The 17,972-nt window shown below is 48.7% G+C and overlaps 1 protein-coding gene across 1 annotated transcript; it reads left to right on the forward strand.

Moving 5' to 3' along the window:
- Nucleotides 1-2,551: 2,551 nt before the first annotated feature.
- On the forward strand, nucleotides 2,552-3,007 carry LOC122038166. The gene has a single exon (XM_042597800.1). The coding sequence runs from the start codon at nucleotides 2,552-2,554 to the stop codon at nucleotides 3,005-3,007; it is 456 nt and encodes a 151-aa protein (XP_042453734.1).
- Nucleotides 3,008-17,972: the final 14,965 nt, after the last annotated feature.

Raw genomic sequence — 17,972 nt, forward strand, 5'->3', positions numbered from 1 at the left:
TACTAATTAAATCTCTTTTTTCTCGTTTGATATCAAATTAACTATGTGAACTGTTTTTCCTCATTCCACATAGATCATTTGGAGCGCTAGTGAAATTTAGTGCATTAGTGCCCCTTGTGTCAATTTTCAAAATGAAGCAAAATGAGCTTACAGAACTTGGTGAACGTGACAAGAAGGTTCACCAGCAAGCCAAACAAGCAAGATGAACTTATACAAGGAAGGTGAACCAAGTTCTAACTGATATTACACTGAGAAAGAAGCATTTCATTGCATACCAGTTAAGCCTTTGAGAGCAATGGAGGGAAGAATCATATTCAGAATGATTCTGATTGATACGGTGTCTGATCGTGGGGTTGGAGAGATGATATGGTCGGAAGTCAAAACCACGGGATGGTCAAAAGTCAAGCTCACGTGAAGGTCAGACGGCAAGCTCACGTGGCGGTCAGAAGTTAGGCCTACGTGGTGGTCAGAAGTTTGGCTTAGCTGGAGGTCAAGAATCAAGCCAACGTGGCATTCAAAGAACCAGGTTAAAAGATAGTCCTGGTCGAGTATAAGTGGAAATCTGAGGATAGACCGGCGCGTCGAGTAGTAACTCGGAAGCAAGGATACAGGTCAGGACTTATAGCCTTGTGGCGCAGGTCAATGAACAAAAGCGTACAGGTCGGAATGTATCAGCCAAGGTCAATGGACAAAAGCGTACAGGTCAGGACTTATAGTCTTATGGTGCAGGACACATAGACAGAAGCGTACAGGTCGGGATATGCTAGCCAAGGATACAGGTCAGAACTTATAGCCTTGCGACACAAGTCAATGGACAAAAGCGTATAGGTCGGGATGTGCCAGCCAAAGATACAAGTCAAGACGCAAGACACACGGACAAAAGCGTACAGGTCGGAATGTACCAGCCAAGGTCAATGGACAAAAGCGTACAGGTCAGGACTTATACCCTTATGGTGCAGGACACATGGACAAAAGCGTATAGGTCGGGATATGCCAGCCAAGGATACAGGTCAGGACGCAGGACACATGGACAAAAGCGTACATGTCGGAATGTACCAGCCAAGGATACAGGTCGGGACTTATAGCCTTACGACTTAAGCAGTACACATGGACCAAAGCGTACAGGTCGGGACTCAGGATAAGCAGAAGCAGACTGACAGGTCGGGACTCAGGATAAGTGGAAACAGACGGAGACGTGCAGGTCGGGATTCAGGATAAGAAGAACCATATTAAAGCTTAACGGGTCGCGACTTACAACGTAAGGCAGGTCGGGAGCTCACAGAACAGGTCACACAGGACAGGGATGGATACACAGGTCTGAAATTGTGAAGCGGCAAATGCAGGTAAGGAAAGGTAAGTCTACATCCGCAGGTCGAGGCCGGCAGATACAGGGACCCAGTCTAGGGTTAACAGGTCGGGGCAGGCATACACTACACGACAAGCAAGCCAGGGAATCGTAACAACCTGTCAGGGAATAATCACTGCCTGTCAGAGAAAATGCTTATGGTCTGGTGCTCACCGCCCGCTGATTCCTTCCCAGACCTATAGGAGAACGCCACGTGTCATTCACCGCCAGACAAAGCCTAACATCCGACATTCCCTGACACCTGTCAGACTCCAGAAGCATCAATCACAGTATAAAAAGGGATGTTTTGTCCCTTATGTAGGTACGCTCACTCGTCTATTGGCACTCGTCTTTTACTTTTCATCCTTTCTCTGTGTTTCTGGGAAAAAAGTACCTGACTTGAGCGTAGGAGGGCCTGACCCGGGGATGTTTTTCCTGGTTTCTGGTCTCTAACGACACGTGGGCTCGTCTAAGTGTGCGCAGAGTCCTTGCTTCACCATCTCCGTCATCACCCCTCATCATCTGCCCATGTAATCCCTTCTTGCGGGTGCCAGATCGACCAGGCTTCGCGACGACTTTCCGTCAACACCAACTCCAGCACTGCCCGCCTCTGTCCGACTCAGCTTTCGGACGGGATCAAATTTGGCACCGTCTGTGGGAACACAATTACCTATTCCGGAACGTGACGATGGAGGACTCGGGACGAATCAATGTGACCATGACTACGGGAGAATAAGAGCTCTTCAAGGAGGCCAAGAAGCGAGCGGCTTCGGAAAAACAACAAACTACCGCCTCCCGACCAAAAAAGTTACTTGAGGTTTCTAAGGAACCAACTCATGCCTCGGATCGAGGTTCTAAGAGAAAACAGCCTATAGAGTTTCCTCCTGCTTTCTACAGGGAGCCGGGCCAGGGTTACTATCAACCCGAGCCTGGATATTACAGCCACAAGGAGCGACCCCAAGTTTCTGTGGCTCAAAGTTCGTTGCCTAAAGATTCCAAGAAGGGGAAGGCTACTATCCCGCACGACGAACGCCGGTCAGAACCGGAAGAGAAAGTGCCCTTCTCTTCCAAGATCTTGGAGGAAAAGCTACCGAAAGGATATAGACCCCCTGCTATTGGGGAATATGATGGAAGTAAAGATCCTAAGGATCATCTCCGCAAGTTTAGGAACGCGGCCCTGCTACACCAGTACAGCGACACCGTTAAATGTCGCGTGTTCTGAACACTGTGTCGGGCTCTGCCCAAAAATGGCTCGATGGGCTGCCACACGGGTCCATCACCTGCTTCTCCGACTTTAAGATTGCTTTCCTACGTCATTTTGCTAGCAGCAGGAAGTATCAAAAAACTGACCACTGCTTGTTTGCTCTCAAGCAAGGGTCTGTTGAGCCGTTAAGAAGCTACATCAAGCGTTTTAATCAAGTGGCCCAAGACGTTCCCTCGGCCACATCTGAAATACTTATGAGCGCCTTCTCCCATGGGCTGACCGAGGGAGAGTTCTTTAGGGATTTCATTAGAAATCCTGTAAAGAACTTCAACGAGATGCTGGAGAAGGTGGCCAACTACATCAATGTAGAGGAAGCACAGGCGGCTCGAAGGAAGGCAGACAAACCGCCTCCCTCCACTAACAGACCTGAAAGAAGAGCACCTCAACTGCCTGCTTAACCTCTCCCTCGTGCTCGGGACGCCCGACCGACTTTCCACCCCGATCAGGATGCCCGACCGGTTCCACGCATAGCTACAGTTCAGGTCCCTCGACCTGGGCCTTGGGGACCGCGTTATTGCACATACCATAGGTCCCACACGCACGCCACCAACGATTGCTTCCAATTTTCCCATGATTCTTGGCGCCCTGCTGAGCTAGGCTTGCCACCCCCTGAGCTGGCTCCTCAAGTCCAGCAAATGATGGAAGAGCGGCGTAATGCAGCGGGGCCAACCGGCCGACCCCGAGCAGATCAGGGAGGCCCTAGCATGCCGCAGCAAGGACACACCGAGGAGCCAGGAGAGGCTCGCGAGATCGAGAATAGAGGCACCGCGGCCATCCGAGACCTAGGCATGATCTCTGGAGGTCCTACTGATGGAGATTCAGGCCGGGCGCGCAAGTCCCATGAGCGCCGGTTAGAGATTCACACCGTCGGATGTAGCCAAGAGCAGGTTGTCGGCCCGATCATCAACTTTGGTCCACAAGACCTGGAAGGACTGGAGCTACCCCATGATGACACCCTCATCATCAAGGCTATTATAGCCAACAACCGAGTGGCCAGAGTCTTTGTAGATACTGGCAGCTCTGTAAATGTCTTATTCAGGTCAGCTTTCGGAGAAATGCAGATTGACACCAGTGAGCTCCAGTCGGTGGCTACTTCTCTATATGGCTTTACTGGTAATGAAGTAAGGCTCATGGGTCAGATCAAGCTGGCCATATCCTTGGGAAGCGAGCCATTAGTTAGAACCAGGAGGAACACCTTCCTTGTGGTGGACTCGCCCTCTTCTTACAACGTCATTCTAGGTCGACTAGCCTTGAATGAATTCCGAGCGGCAGTTTCTACATTTCATCAGAAGATCAAATTCCCGGTCGGGGATCAGGTAGGGGAAGTTCGGGGGGAGCAGAGGGTCTCTAGACGATGCTACATTGACATGGTCAAAGTAGAAGCTCGTAAAGCGTAAAGAACTCAGGATAGGGTTGTGCACGCCATCCAAGAAGAACCCCTGCCTATAGCTGAAGAACCCATTCCCTGGGAGGAAGTCCAGCTATATCCTGAACGTCCAGAGAGTCTTACTCGGATAGCCGGTGATTTACCTCCCGAGCTCAAAGAAGAACTGATCCAGTGCCTGACCCGCAATAGAGATATCTTCGCTTGGTCTACCGAAGAATTACCAGGAGTCAAGCCTGAAGTGGTGGAGCATAAGTTGCATCTCCTGCCAGATGCCAGACCTGTAAAGCAAAAGAAGAGAAATTTCTCGACTGACCAGAATAAAATTATCAGAGCTGAAGTAGACCAGCTCAGGAAAGTCGGACATGTCCGAGAAGTACAATTCCCGTCTTGGCTTTCCAATGTTGTCTTGGTAGCAAAACCTAATAATAAGAGGAGGGTCTGCATAGATTTCCGAGATCTCAACCGAGCCATCTCTGAAGATTGCTATCCCCTGCGTAGAATTGACCAGCTGGTAGATTCAACTGCGGGTTGCGAAAGAATCTGTATGCTAGACGCGTATCAGGGGTATCATCAAATCCCCCTGACCGTGGAAAATCAAGAGAAGGTCAGTTCCATTACGGCTGATGGTACTTTCTGTTATACTATCATGCCCTTCGGGCTTAGGAATGCTGGCGCCACATACCAACGGATGATGGACAAAATCTTCCGAGAGCAGGCCAAGCACAATGTAGAAGTCTATGTAGATGATATACTCATCAAGTCTGCCTTGGCTGCGAATTTGATAACTGATGTAGAGGAGACCTGTGGCACCCTGCGACAATATGGGTTGAAATTAAATCCCTTGAAGTGTATATTTGGAGCTAAAGGAGGGAAGTTCTTGGGTTATCTCGTCACTGAGCGAGGAATCGAAGCCAACCCGAAGAATGTCCGAGCACTACAGGACATGAAAGCTCCCCAGAACCTGAAGGAGGCTCAGAAGCTGGTCGGCCAGATAACAGCTCTGTCCCGATTTATCTCCCACTCGACGGATAAAGCGGCGCCCTTCTTCAAAGTTCTCCGGAAAGCTTCTAAGTTCCAGTGGGACGAGGAGTGCACGCGGGCTTTCGAAGAGTTGAAGAAATATTTGGAGACCTTGCCCTCTTTGTTCAAGCCTGTCACAGGAGAATCGCTTTGGATCTATCTATCAACCACCCCTGAGGTCGTGGGGGCGGTGTTACTGAAAGAGCAAGACAATGTACAGTGGCCAGTGTATTTTTTCAATCATTTATTAAAAGGATCTGAGTCACGATACACAACTCTGGAAAAGTTGGTTTATGGACTAGTGTTTATGGCTCGGCGTTTAAGGTCTTACTTTCTGGCGCATCCCATTACGGTCCTGACCAACAGTACTATGGGCAAAGCTCTAACCAACGTTGAAGTCGTTGGTCGGCTCATCAAGTGGGCGATCGAACTAGGAGAATACAATATCACCTATCAACCTCGGACAGCTATTAAGGCACAGACCTTGGCTGATTTCCTGACCGAAGTTCATCAAACTGACTCAGAGGAAACCTGGAAAGTATATGTAGATGGGTCAGCCACACGTCAGGGGAGTGGTGTCGGAGTTCTTTTGATATCTCCTCAAGAAGACATCTTGTAGTTGGTCGTGCGGCTGAACTTCAGAGCCACTAATAATGAAGCAGAGTATGAAGCTCTATTGGCAAGCTTGCAGGCAGCCCGGCATGTAGGAGCTGCCCGAGTCATCATTTATTCAGATTCCCAATTAGTAACTCAGCAAGTAACGGGTAACTTTGAGATCAACTGCGACAAGTTGCAAGTATATCGGGAGACTTATGAGAAGATGAAAGAAGGGTTCAAGGGGGTCACGATCAGCAAGATTCCTCGAGCAAATAATGGCAGGGTTGACGAGTTAGCCAAAATGGTCAGCTCCTTGACCACATGGGTACTGGACAAATAGATAGCACAGACCTTCCTCATAGCTCAGATAGACCTGCAAAATAACATGGGTGGGGTTATTGACTGGCGAGCACCAATGATTAGTTATCTTCAACAAGGTACCTTACCGACAGACCTGGAGTAGGCACGACTGGTCAGGAGAAAGGCCCATGCCTACACCATGGTAGGAGATCAACTATACAAGCGGGCGTTCTCCAGGTCTTTACTCAAATGTATAAGCATAGAGGAAGCAGATCAGGTCCTGCAAGAGATGCATCTGGGGTGTTGTGGCAATCATACCGGAGGTCGAACATTAGCTCGTAAGGTGTTGTTGGCTGGATATTTTTGGCCCACTCTATAGAGGGATGCTCAGCCGCTGGTGAACACTTGCCTGCCCTATCAGAAACATCAAAATCTGACACATGCCGACCTCATTGTTAAAGACATCTGTAGTTTCTTGCCCCTTCGATTAGTGGAGTATAGACATTGTCGGACCCTTCCCTATGGCATCCGGTCAAAGGCGATTCTTGCTGGTAGCTGTGGACTACTTTTCTAAGTGGGTGGAAGCCGAAGCTCTGGCCAAGATTACCGAGGGAGCAGTTATTCAATTTTTATGGAGGAACATTTTATGCAGATTCGGCATACCCCATAAGTTGGTCTCAGATAATGGAAGTCAGTTTCAAGGTCGGAAGATCCAGGCCTGATGTCAGGGGTTCAGTATTATTCAGGCCTTCACCTCTGTAGCATATCCGTAAAGTAATGGGCAGACCGAGGTGATCAATCAAGAAATTGTACGAGGACTTAAAGTAAAGTTGGATCATGTCGGAGGAGATTGGGTGGATGAGTTGCAAAGTGTTTTCTGGACATACCGTACGACACCCCGGGAAAGCACAGGTCTTACTCCATTCCACTTGGTCTACGGTAGTGAAGCAGTGGTACCCGTGGAGATCAGGGTGCCCTCAACTAGAAGAATGTTATATGACGAAGAGAGCGCCGAGCGACGACTGGCAGAGCTGGATCTCATTATCGAAACTCGTGAACAAACAACAGTCCGGCTATTTGCTTATCGACAAAGGATGAGGCAGAATTATGACAGGAAGGTGGTTCCTCGCTTCTTCGGAGAAGGAGACCTGGTCTGGAAGTGAGTGAAACCCGTGGGAGATGTAGCCAAGCTAGCACCTCAATGGGATGAGCCCTACAAAGTTATTAAAAAGTTAGCATCAGACGCATACTACTTGCAGGATGACCGAGGTAGGAATCTAGAGCGGCCATGGAGCGCTAATTACCTTCGGTCTTATCGCACCTAGACAACTACATGGTCGGCAAAACCTGGTTCCTATAAGTGCAGGGCTGAGGAAGAGTAGGGCAGGTCAGGAATACATTAATTAGCCGGTAAAATTGTTTGCCCGGTCAAGATTGTAACATCCTTATCTTTTGTAAATCATTGATTTCAAAGTAGATGATCAGAAGCAAAATGCAACATTCATTATAGAAGAATAGTTCAATTTACATAATGCACAAGTACAAACTACTTGAAAGCAGAAAAAACTTCATCAGGCATCTCGTCCAAGATGTGATGATGATCCAAAAAGTATGCCGGAGGGGAGGACTTGAGATATCCTTATTCATATAGTTGCCGCACAGCCCCTGCCGCACCAGAAGATACAGAGACCACGAAGCGATCTCCTACCTGAACGCCAAATTCTGGAGAATGGAGGTAGGCTTCCCGACTCTGCCTGCAGCGTTCATCTTCTCCTGCTTTGTATATTTCTAAAGCTGAGGTAACTCCAAAAAGGCCAGAGCAGGCCTGGGATAGTTCATTCTTCAGGGCAACTAATTCGGCAACCTGGGATTCCAGGGTCTGGCTCTGTTCTTGCAGGAGGGCCTCTTTAGACTTCAGTTCTTGGGCCAGCTAATCCATTGTCTACTTATGGAGACTCTCAGCCTGACTTTTTTCTTCGCGAAGGGTCTGGAGCTCCTGGTTGGCCGTCCGTAGAGCTTGGCAATGTTGAGTGTTGTCCCTCTTCAAGGCCTCAATTTCAGCTCTTTGAGTACGACCAGCCGCAGCCGGATCATTCAGTTGCAACTCTAGTTCAGCTACCCTATCCGATAACACCTTAGTTCAGTGATAATTAAGGTGGAACGTTTGATTTATCATCATCGATTCAGCATGAGCCTGAACCAAGAAAGAAAGAGTTAAGAAGGGAGAAGAAGTTTTGTCACATGAATAGGTAGAGCTCACCTGGACAAACAACTCAGAAAACCTATCCATCCTGTCGGGTACGGATATATTCTCCATCAGCTGAAAGCTTTGCTCCCAACAAGTGACTAGTTCACCTCTCAGAGTAAGATGGCTGGTGGGAGCATCCTGTTGTCGCCTCAACCCTACATCAGAAGGCTTAGTAGAATAATATCGGTGGTACGAAAGGCCCTACGGCTGTGAAGCTGAGGCCGTTGGGTGTGCAGGAGGAGGAGAAGCCGGGTGAGATGGTCTCGGTCATGATTCATCCGGTAGGGAGGTAGCTGAAGGACCGGACGTATCACCGGGAACTTGGGAAGGAATATTGGCAGGAGAGGAAGGTGCAGCCTGTTCCTGAGCACGCGTGGCAGGAGAAACTGCAGCAGCCGTAGGACTGGAGGCCGACACGAGGAGAATGGGAGACCTGGGAACTACATCAGCAGATGGCCAGCCAGCGCCCCCAATACCCAGGTCTGGTTCTGGTTGAACGCGCCTTCTACGGAATCTCAAGGGTTGGTCATCCGAGTTTGAGTCTCCATGAGGAGAGCGAGATCGTCGGGCTAAAGGGGCAGTCGTTCTGGTGGGATCAGTAGCAAGGCGTGCCTGCCAGGATGCCCGCGAAGCTGCTCGAAAGGAAGGACTAGCGGGGGGAATATCAGTTAATCCTGAAGGAGGTCGAGGGGTTGGTCGGATGGAGGGTCCTAAAACTGTGCGGGAGGTAGACGGGGTAGTTGATTGAGAGGACTGAGTGGCGGTGGCAGTTGTTCCTAGCCGGGCAGGAGCAGAATGGGGGAGAGGTCTCCTATCTAGTATGATTCGGCTCCTGTGCATTATTTCTTGCTTGCTAAGGGGGAGAGGATGGACTTCTGAAGCGTGAAGCAGGGTGGTGGCTGTAAGAGAAAAGTAAAGTTGTAGCGACCACGTCAGAAAACAGAGCAAAATAATTCAAGGTCAAGCAAAATTTACCTAAAGAACGAGACAACTCAAAAGAAGAGGTACGGCTCAGCTTGAAGAAGGACAATACGTCCTTAGATAGTAGCCTTGTCAAATCCAATCGCCAGCATCTCAGATGAGCCAGAGCGTCTATGAAGAGGGGATCATTGATGAAGTCCCCCACATAAGGCAACACAGGGAGGATTCGTTGCCATCGACTAGGCCACTCCACAGCGGAAGGAAACTTGAGAAAGAAATATTTATCTTTCCAAGTAGGTTCAGATGAAGGGATGGGACAGAAGAAGGTGGTTTGGGTGCAACCCTGAAAGCGAAACAGACCCTCACTATGTTGGCGCGGAGTAAAGAAATAGTGAAACAGGCGGGCCGACCAGGAAAGTTCGCAAACTTCACATAGAACCACGAAGCCACATAGAATCCTTATGGAATTGGAAGTCAGCTGGCCTAAAGGGATTTGGAAATGACGGCTTACGTCATAAAAGAAAGGATGAATGGGGAACCTAAGACCTGCCACCAATTGTTCCTTATAGAAGGTGACATAGCCTGTCAGAGGAGCAGAAACTTGGTGCAGTGTAGTGGGAATGGTGATATGCATGTCTCTGGAGATTTCGTAGGTATAGCGAAGATCATCCAGATCCATGCCATCAAAAGTGGAAACTCCAGGAAGGTAAATGATGTTGGGGAAGGCCATGGGGAAAACTTAAGTGGAAGCCAGGAACAAAAGGATGAAGCAGAGAGCAGAGGGCACAAGGAAGCAAGAAGGTGGAAAGAGCACAGAGCGATAACAGAGGAAGCGCAGAGGAAAAAGTTCCATGAAGTGGCGGCGGTGACCTATTTATAGCCGAAACTCACAAGGACAAAACGGTCAAACTACCATCCAACGGCCCGTAATAAAAGCGGTACAGAATATCGAAAAAAGATGAGTCGTCAGATCATTACAGAAAACGAGGCTACTGTAGATGGTCCGATGTATGAGGGTCATCATGTGTTACCTTGGGAAAGAACGGTGTTGCATGGCAAGGCGGTAGGGGTTCCTTGGTAAGAGGTGTTTTTACTTTCGTAAGGAATGAATCCAGCTTGGGAGCCCGTTTCGTTAAGGAATGAATCCAGCTCGGGAGCCAGTTTCGTTAAGGAATGAATCCAGCTCGGGAGCAGTTTCATTAAGGGATGAATCCAGCTCGGGACATTGAGAGAGCAGAGTCTCAGGGCAAAGGCACTAGTCGGAACATCATCAAGCTCACAATAAATCCCAGATCAGGGAAATAACCATATCGCAGGTCAGGGAGTGAGCCGATCGGAGGTCGGGAAATGGAAAGATTCCAGGTCGGGAAACAAACAAATCCCAAGACGAGAAACAAACAGATCCCAGGACGAAGAACAAGTAGATCTGGGAAATGGATCCCAGGATGAAAAACAAGTAACTCTGAGATCAGGGAATACACAACCGAGAATTCTCAAAACCAAGGTGCTCGCTAAAGAATTTCCTAAGTTTATGCCAGTTTAGACAAACATAGATCGAGGGATTTCATAAGTAAGTTTTAACACCTTTAAGCACACGAGCGGGTCTGTCAAATCTCAAATTTACACATTAAGAGGATTACATTAAGGTTGAGAGCCTGGAGGAAGGTCTGGAGGAAGCACATCACTCAGGAGAGGAGCTGGAAGAGTCAAAAAGTCATTATCTGCGGCGAAGGACAGGAAAGCTGCATCGGGAACTTCTTGCAGCAAGCGCTCCCTGTCCAGGAAGTTAGCTGGGGGCGGAGCGAAGAAGTCTTTACTCGAACAGTTGGCGCACTGCGCCGACACCCCCGTAGCAGAGCATCCGGTCGGCGAAATCAGCGATCTTCTTCTAGAACAAGGGAGACTTGATATAAGAAATTTGATAAGCTTCGAGACGCTCGCCTTCGCCTGATCTATACTCCACCAGTTCCACCTTCACTTTCTCTGTAGAGGCCAGGGCCAGTGTCTTCTCTTTCTTTAAGGTGGAAGCCTCCGTCTGTGCTTTGTGGAGATCTGCCTGAAGGGACTTAATGGTGGCCTGATCCTGATCCTATTGAGCCTTAAAAATCTTCTCCCGGTCGGTGTTGGTGGCCAGGTTTGCTTGGATAACCTCCAGGTCTTTTTGCAGGGCTTTATGAGACTCCTGGAGTGCCTTCAGATCAGCAGAAAGAGCGGCCAGCTTGGAGTCTTTCTCTTTCAGCTCAGTCACTAACTGACAACGACGCTGCCCCTCTGAATTCAGCCTAGAATCGCTGGTCTGTAGGGCCACTTGTAGCTCTTTTATCTTTTCGGTAGATTCCTGAGCCAGGTTGCGAGCAGACTGAGCAGACTCCCCAACCGCGTGCAGATAAGAGTCCAAAGGGTCAAACGGATCACAGAGAGTTAGCAGTAACTCCAATTCCCGGAGGCGAGCCTTCAAGGAATCTATTTCTCAGAGCAGGTCAGCGGCAAAATTGGTTAGGCACAGGCCACTGGAGCAGGCCTACTCGGTAACAAGAAGAAAATCAACAATAATGTTAGAGTTAAGTTGAGAAAAGGAGAACTCACCAATATAATATGTTGGGCGGCCAGATCCAGACTCTCCCACCGAGAGCTTCCACAGAATTGCTCAGTGGCGGATCACCAAAGGGTGGCTAGGTCACCGTGCAGAGAAATTTTACCACGGACTGGAGGGACGTCTGGCTCCGCTGAAGTCCCCACCGGGTCTGATTCTAATTCGGTCACAGAGGGCAGGCACCAAGAGGCTGTGAAATCCCGCTCGTTCCTCTGAGGTCGTGCCTGGGTATGTGCGGCTGATGGGGAGGAGGTGGCTGGGAGAGCAGAGGGGATCGCAGAGCTCCCGGGCTGGTCTCCGACATCTCCAGCAGAAGGAATGGCCTGCTCAGGAGCCAGGACCTGGACAGGAGTAGGAGCCGGGATCTCTGCCACTCGTGGAGACTCTTGAGTAGAAGCTCCGGTTGTTTGTGGTTGTACCCGGGGAACCTTGGAAGTCTGTCCGAGGGGAGGAAGCGGAGAAGGCGAGGCCGCGGGAGCGACTCTCTTACGCTTGCGCTTAAGTCACAGGCGTTTGTCTGGAGGAGGAGAGGGAGCCCGCTCTTCCTCGATGGGCTCCAGAGCTACAGGGATAGCTTCAGAAGGACCCCCTAGCAGAAACAGCGGGGTGGAGGATGCTGAAGGTTCTTCCGCTGTCTCATGAGAGAAGTAGCCGAAGGGGCAGCCAGACCCTTCTCAACCTCATCACCCACAGCCTTCAGAAGGTCACTGGGCATTCGGGCGGATCCCTTGGAGTAGGCCCGAAACATAGCAGTCTCTGCAAGGCAAGAAGAAAATACCTCAATTAGCGAAGACTAACGGAAGGAAAGAAAAATCTTACCAAATAGAGCTCCTATATTTGTTGGGACCGGGCTAAGTCCGAAGAAGTGCAAAAAACCTTCTCGCAGTATCACAGAGAGGAGAAGTTGTACCCCTTGTAGTTTCTCTAAGGCCATATAACAAGCAGGATGATGGGTATGGTCGCGCAACTCGAAGGGGGAAGGAAGAGCGGAGCGCCATTGGGTCGGCCAGGTCACTAACTCAGGTAGTCGGATAAAGGAAAAATGAGACTTCCAACCTTTGTTGGAGGAAGGCATATCGGAGAAGAATTTACATCCAACCCGGGACTGCACCATGAACACGCCCGGCTCGGATCGTTTAAGCAAAAATAAATGATGGAAGAGTTCTGCGGTTAAAGGAATCTGGTACACCCTACAGAGGATGACCATGCCGCAGACAGCACGAATGACTTTCGACGCAAATTGTGAAAGTGGTATCCTAAAGTACTGACTCAAAGAAGAGACAATGGGATGGAGAGGAAAGAAGAGACCTCCCAAGAGTTGGTCCTTGAAGAAGGTTACAAAGCCCTTGGGAGGGGAAGAAGGGTGCTCAGTCGATCGGGGAGCACGCAGTTGGTAATCAGCCGTGAGGTGTAAGCTTTCCTGAATCTAGGCTAGGTCGCTACCATCTAAGTCGGAAATGTAATACGAATACCAGGGTACCATGTTACCTTCCGCCATTGGAGAATAAGAAGGAGGACGAAGACGAAGAGAAGAAGCGGTTGCAAGTAACAATCAGGGAAGAACATAGGAGAAAGAGTAAGAAATGACAACGCCAAAGGCCAACAGCAAGATGATAAGGTGACGGCGGATGGCCTTTAGGGTTTATAAAGAGAAGCCCCTCGGAAACATCGAAAGGAGAGGGGAAGGCACAATAACTTGAGTCGTCGGACCTAGGGTCGCGTGCTAAAAGGCGTTGATCGGCTATAGTGGCGGTATAGGGTCGTGGGACACGTGTCGCTTCTCTAGGAAAGACATTAAAAAGGTCTTAATGATGGATGTGACAAGGAAATCATGAAAAGGGATTTTTGTACGGCATCATTCCAGCGCGCGAAGACCGTACGTATGCAAGAAAGGCAGCCATGCGGTTACCTTGGAAAAAGCAAGACCATGCGTCATGATTATAAAACCACCTCGGGAAAGAGGAAGGAAAACAAAGGGACACAAGGGTTTGAATTTGGCACTTTTTAAGATTAAAAGTAAACAAATGTTGTTCTAATTAAAATTTGCTTGAGATGTGTGCAGGAAATATCATAAGTAGCGCATAGCCGACCAGACATCTATAGTATATCACTCGGGCAGGAATTTCAGGAACGATCTACAGGCCGGTCTGCAACTATTAATCTGATTCCTGGACTAGCCAAGAAGAGTTTTCTCACGGCTTCCAGGTCTGGTCCCAGACTCTTGCCCCAACTTCCCAGACTCTCGCCCCAACGTGAGTTATAAGTGAGCATGCTCTCACGCCCAACAACCGTCCAGGTCGGTGTCCCAGACTCTCGCCCCAGCGCGAGTTATAAGTGAGCATGCTCTCACGCCCAACGACCATCCAGGTCGGTGTCCCAGACTCTCGCCTCAGCGCGAGTTATAAGTGAGCATGCTCTCACACCCAACGACCATCCAGATCGGTGCCCCAGACTCTCGCCCCAGCGCGAGTTATAAGTGAGCATGCTCTCACGCTCAACGACCGTCCAGGTCGGTGTTCCAGACTCTTGCCCCAGTGTGAGTTATAAGTAAGCATGCTCTCACGCCCAACGACCGTCCAGATCGGTGTCCCAGACTCTCGCCCCAGTGCGAGTTACAAGTGAGCATGCTCTCACGCCCAACGACTGTCCAAGTCGGTGTCCCAAACTCTCGCCCCAGTGCGAGTTATAAGTGAGCATGCTCTCACACCCAACCACCGTCCAGGTCGGTGTCCCAAACTCTCGCCCCAATGCGAGTTATAAGTGAGAATGCCCTCACAATCAACGACTCTCGGTCAGTGTCTCTTCCTGTCACCTCAATATGAATCTGCACGGTATATTTTCGTGTTCGACAGATCTACAGCCATATCGTTAGCGCCAATACGAGATGCAGACAGGCAAGTCTGTATGAACTACTCTTTTCCAGCCCTTTTTGGTAAGAAAAATGTTTGGTAAGTAAATTATTCTTTCTTAATTATCTTTCCTTGAAAATATTCTTGGGAAACATGGGCTTATAAGCAGAGTAATAGAAAGAAACAAGGAAATACAGACCCACAACCTCAGAGGTAGATAATGCAAGAAATATTATTTAATAAAAGTTGAAATACAGACCCACAACTTTGAAGGCAGATAATGCAAGGAATGTTATGTAATAAAAGTGGAAGAGCATTTTTCAATTCACATTATCATTGTGAGATCCAGATCCAGAAGCTTGATCCCTCTTGGCCAGATGAACCTGAGCTCGAGCTAGATCTTCCTTGATAAGCTCGATGGTGTGCTTCAGTTGGCCAATAGTTTCATCCTTTATTCGCCCTTCTTCTTTCAGGAGAGCCACCTCGTCCTCGTGTTTCATCTTAAGGTAAATAATATAATGAACCTGACTCTGGAAGTCCAATTGAGCCTTAAGCTTGAGAGCTACTTCGGCCCGAGTTCGTGATTTGGCCGCCATCCAGAGTCCTTCCATTTCACGAGTGAGAGAAACTTGAAGATCTCTGCTTTCAGTCATCTCCAGTAAGGCCTCATCCTTCCTGGCCAGTAATTCCGTCAGATGGACAATCTGTTGATGCAAAGAAGAGGGGTCACCATATTTCATCACAGGTTCCAAGGGGTGGCTTGAAGAAAGAAAATAGTTGAAAGGGAGGTAAAAGAGTACACGTCCCTTTTAAAGGGGAGGAGAAGGTGAAGGGATTACCTCGAAACCTGAAACGACGTTTGGGAAACAGTGGGGTATTTATAAGACAGGGGCATGATCGGAAATCGAAGAGTCAGCGCGCATACAGTAAAATCCAGCCTATCTTTTAGAAAAGGTGATAAATTCTAAGCGGGGCATTGGGAAAAGGGTCAGCCAGTAGGCAGATGCAGGAGCCAGGGAGCCAGATCGGGTGACAACGAGACTTAGGTCTAGTCAGTCAGACTAGATCCTCCTTCGACTAGACTTGAGGGGGAGGCTTGTGATACGGTGCCTGATCGTGGGGTTGGAGAGATGATGTGGTCGGAAGTCAAGACCACGGGATGGTCAAAAGCCAAGCTCACGTGGAGGTCAGACGTCAAGCTCACGTGGCGGTCAGAAGTTAGGCCTACGTAGTGGTCAGAAGTCTGGCTTACCTGGAGGTCAAGAATCAGGCCAACGTGACATTCAAAGGACCAGGTTAGAAGATGGTGCTGGTCGAGTATAAGTGGAAATCTGAGGATAGATCGGCACGTCGAGTAGTAACTCGGAAGCAAGGATATAGGTCAGGACTTATAACCTTGTGGCGCAGGTCAATGAACGAAAGCATACAGGTCGGAATGTACCAGCCAAGGTCAATGGACAAAAGTGTACATGTCAGGACTTATAGTCTTATGGTGCAAGACACATGGACAGAAGCGTACAGGTCTGAATATGCCAGCCAAGGATACAGGTAAGGACTTATAGCCCTGCGACACAGGTCAATGGACAAAAGCGTACAGGTCGAGATGTGTCAGCCAAGGATACAGGTCAAGACGCAGGACACACGGACAAAAGCGTACAAGTCAGAATGTACTAGCCAAGGTCAATGGATAAAAATGTACAGGTCAGGACTTATAGCCTTATGGTGCATGACACATGGACAGAAGCGTACATGTCGGGATGTGCCAGCCAAGGATACAGGTCAAGACGCAGGACACACGGACAAAAGCGTATAGGTCGAAATGTACTAGCCAAGGATACAGGTCGAGACTTATAGCCTTACGGCTTAAGCAGGACACATGGACCAAAGCGTACAGGTCGGGACTTAGGATAAGCGGAAGCAGACTGACAAGTCAGGACTCAAGATAAGCGGAAACAGACGGAGACGTGCAAGTAGGGATTCAGGATAAGAAGAACCATATTAAAGCTTAACGGGTCGCGACTTACAACGTAAGGCAGGTCGGGAGCTCACAGAACAGGTCACACAGGACAGGGATGGACACACAGGTCTAGAATTGTGAAGCGGAAAATGCAGGTCAGGAAAGGTAAGTCTATATCCAGTCTAGGGTTAACATGTCGGGACATGCATACACTACACGACAAGCAAGGCAGGGAATCGTAACAACCTGTCAGGAAATAATTACTGCCTGTCAGAGAATATGCTTATGGTCTAGTGCTCACCACCCGCTGATTCCTTCCCAGACCTATAGGAGAACGCCACGTGTCATTCACCACCAGACAAAGCCTGACATCTGACATTCCCTGACACCCGTCAGACTCCAGAAGCATCCATCGCAGTATAAAAAGGGATGCTTTGTCCCTTACGCAGGTACGCTCACTCGTCTATTCGCACTCGGCTTTTACTTTTCGTCATTTCTCTGTGTTTCTGGGGAAAAAGTACCTGATTTGAGCGTCAGAGGACCTGACCCGGGGACTTTTTCCCTGGTTTCTAGTCTCTAACGACTTGTGAGTTCGTCTGAGTGTGCGCAGAGTCCTTGCTTCACCGTCTACGTCATCACCCCTCGTCATTTGCCCGTGTAAGCCCTTCTTGTAGGTGCCAGATCGACCAGGCTTCGCGACGACTTTCTGTCAACACCGACTCCAACACTGTCAGACTCTGTCCGACTCAGCTTCCGGACGAGATCACTGATAATTTCCAAAAAATAGAACGCAAATAAGAGATTGGATCAATCAAATCTGATAACTGTAAACAAAGATGATCATAAACAAGTTCAAGCCCAAGCAGTTTCAGCAAAGATGCTAGCAGTCCTTTTCAATTATGCTGTGAATGGAAAAGTTCTAGCCATTCCTGAATGCAACAATGAATAGCAAGGTTTCTTTGTTCTAGCAAGTCTGCTGCCAAAGAAGATACAAGCAGTGTTGTCTGGTGCACTGCGCGTGGAAACAAGCTAAGCTAGTCAAAGGCAACTGCCTGCTCATCTCTGTGCAGAATGCTCCTGAATTGACAACACAGTTCTTCTCAAACTGGTTTTCGTTCGTTTTCCTAGCAAAGACGTCAAGAATTATCATTCCCAAAGTTGGAACCAAGATTTACTGTACTCTGTTCCTTGTCTCTTCCCTGATGCAGTATGTTTAGGCACGGTACCACCTGAAAGGTGGATAGTTTGAGTTTATCTTTCCAGATCAGACTGCCTTTCAATGTCTATCTAGCAACTCACAAAAGATCAAGATCCCACCTCATTATTGCCCAAGTAGTACCTCACTTTTCACTAGAAAATGATTTTCCTACAGCCTTTTTGCTATTTTGTCCTATCAGACTACTTTTGTTGTGAGTTAGACGTGTTACATGACCAAACCAATCTGTTCAATTCCTAGTTTAAATTTCTGAAGAGTCTGTTACTCTGTTCACT

Source organism: Zingiber officinale, chromosome 1B, assembly GCF_018446385.1.
Source record: "Zingiber officinale cultivar Zhangliang chromosome 1B, Zo_v1.1, whole genome shotgun sequence".
Lineage (NCBI taxonomy): Eukaryota > Viridiplantae > Streptophyta > Magnoliopsida > Zingiberales > Zingiberaceae > Zingiber > Zingiber officinale.

What these genes read in the sequence shown, in the direction of transcription:
- LOC122038166 (XM_042597800.1), top strand. Translation starts at nt 2,552, where the DNA reads ATGTCGCGTGTTCTGAACACTGTGTCGGGCTCTGCCCAAAAATGGCTC.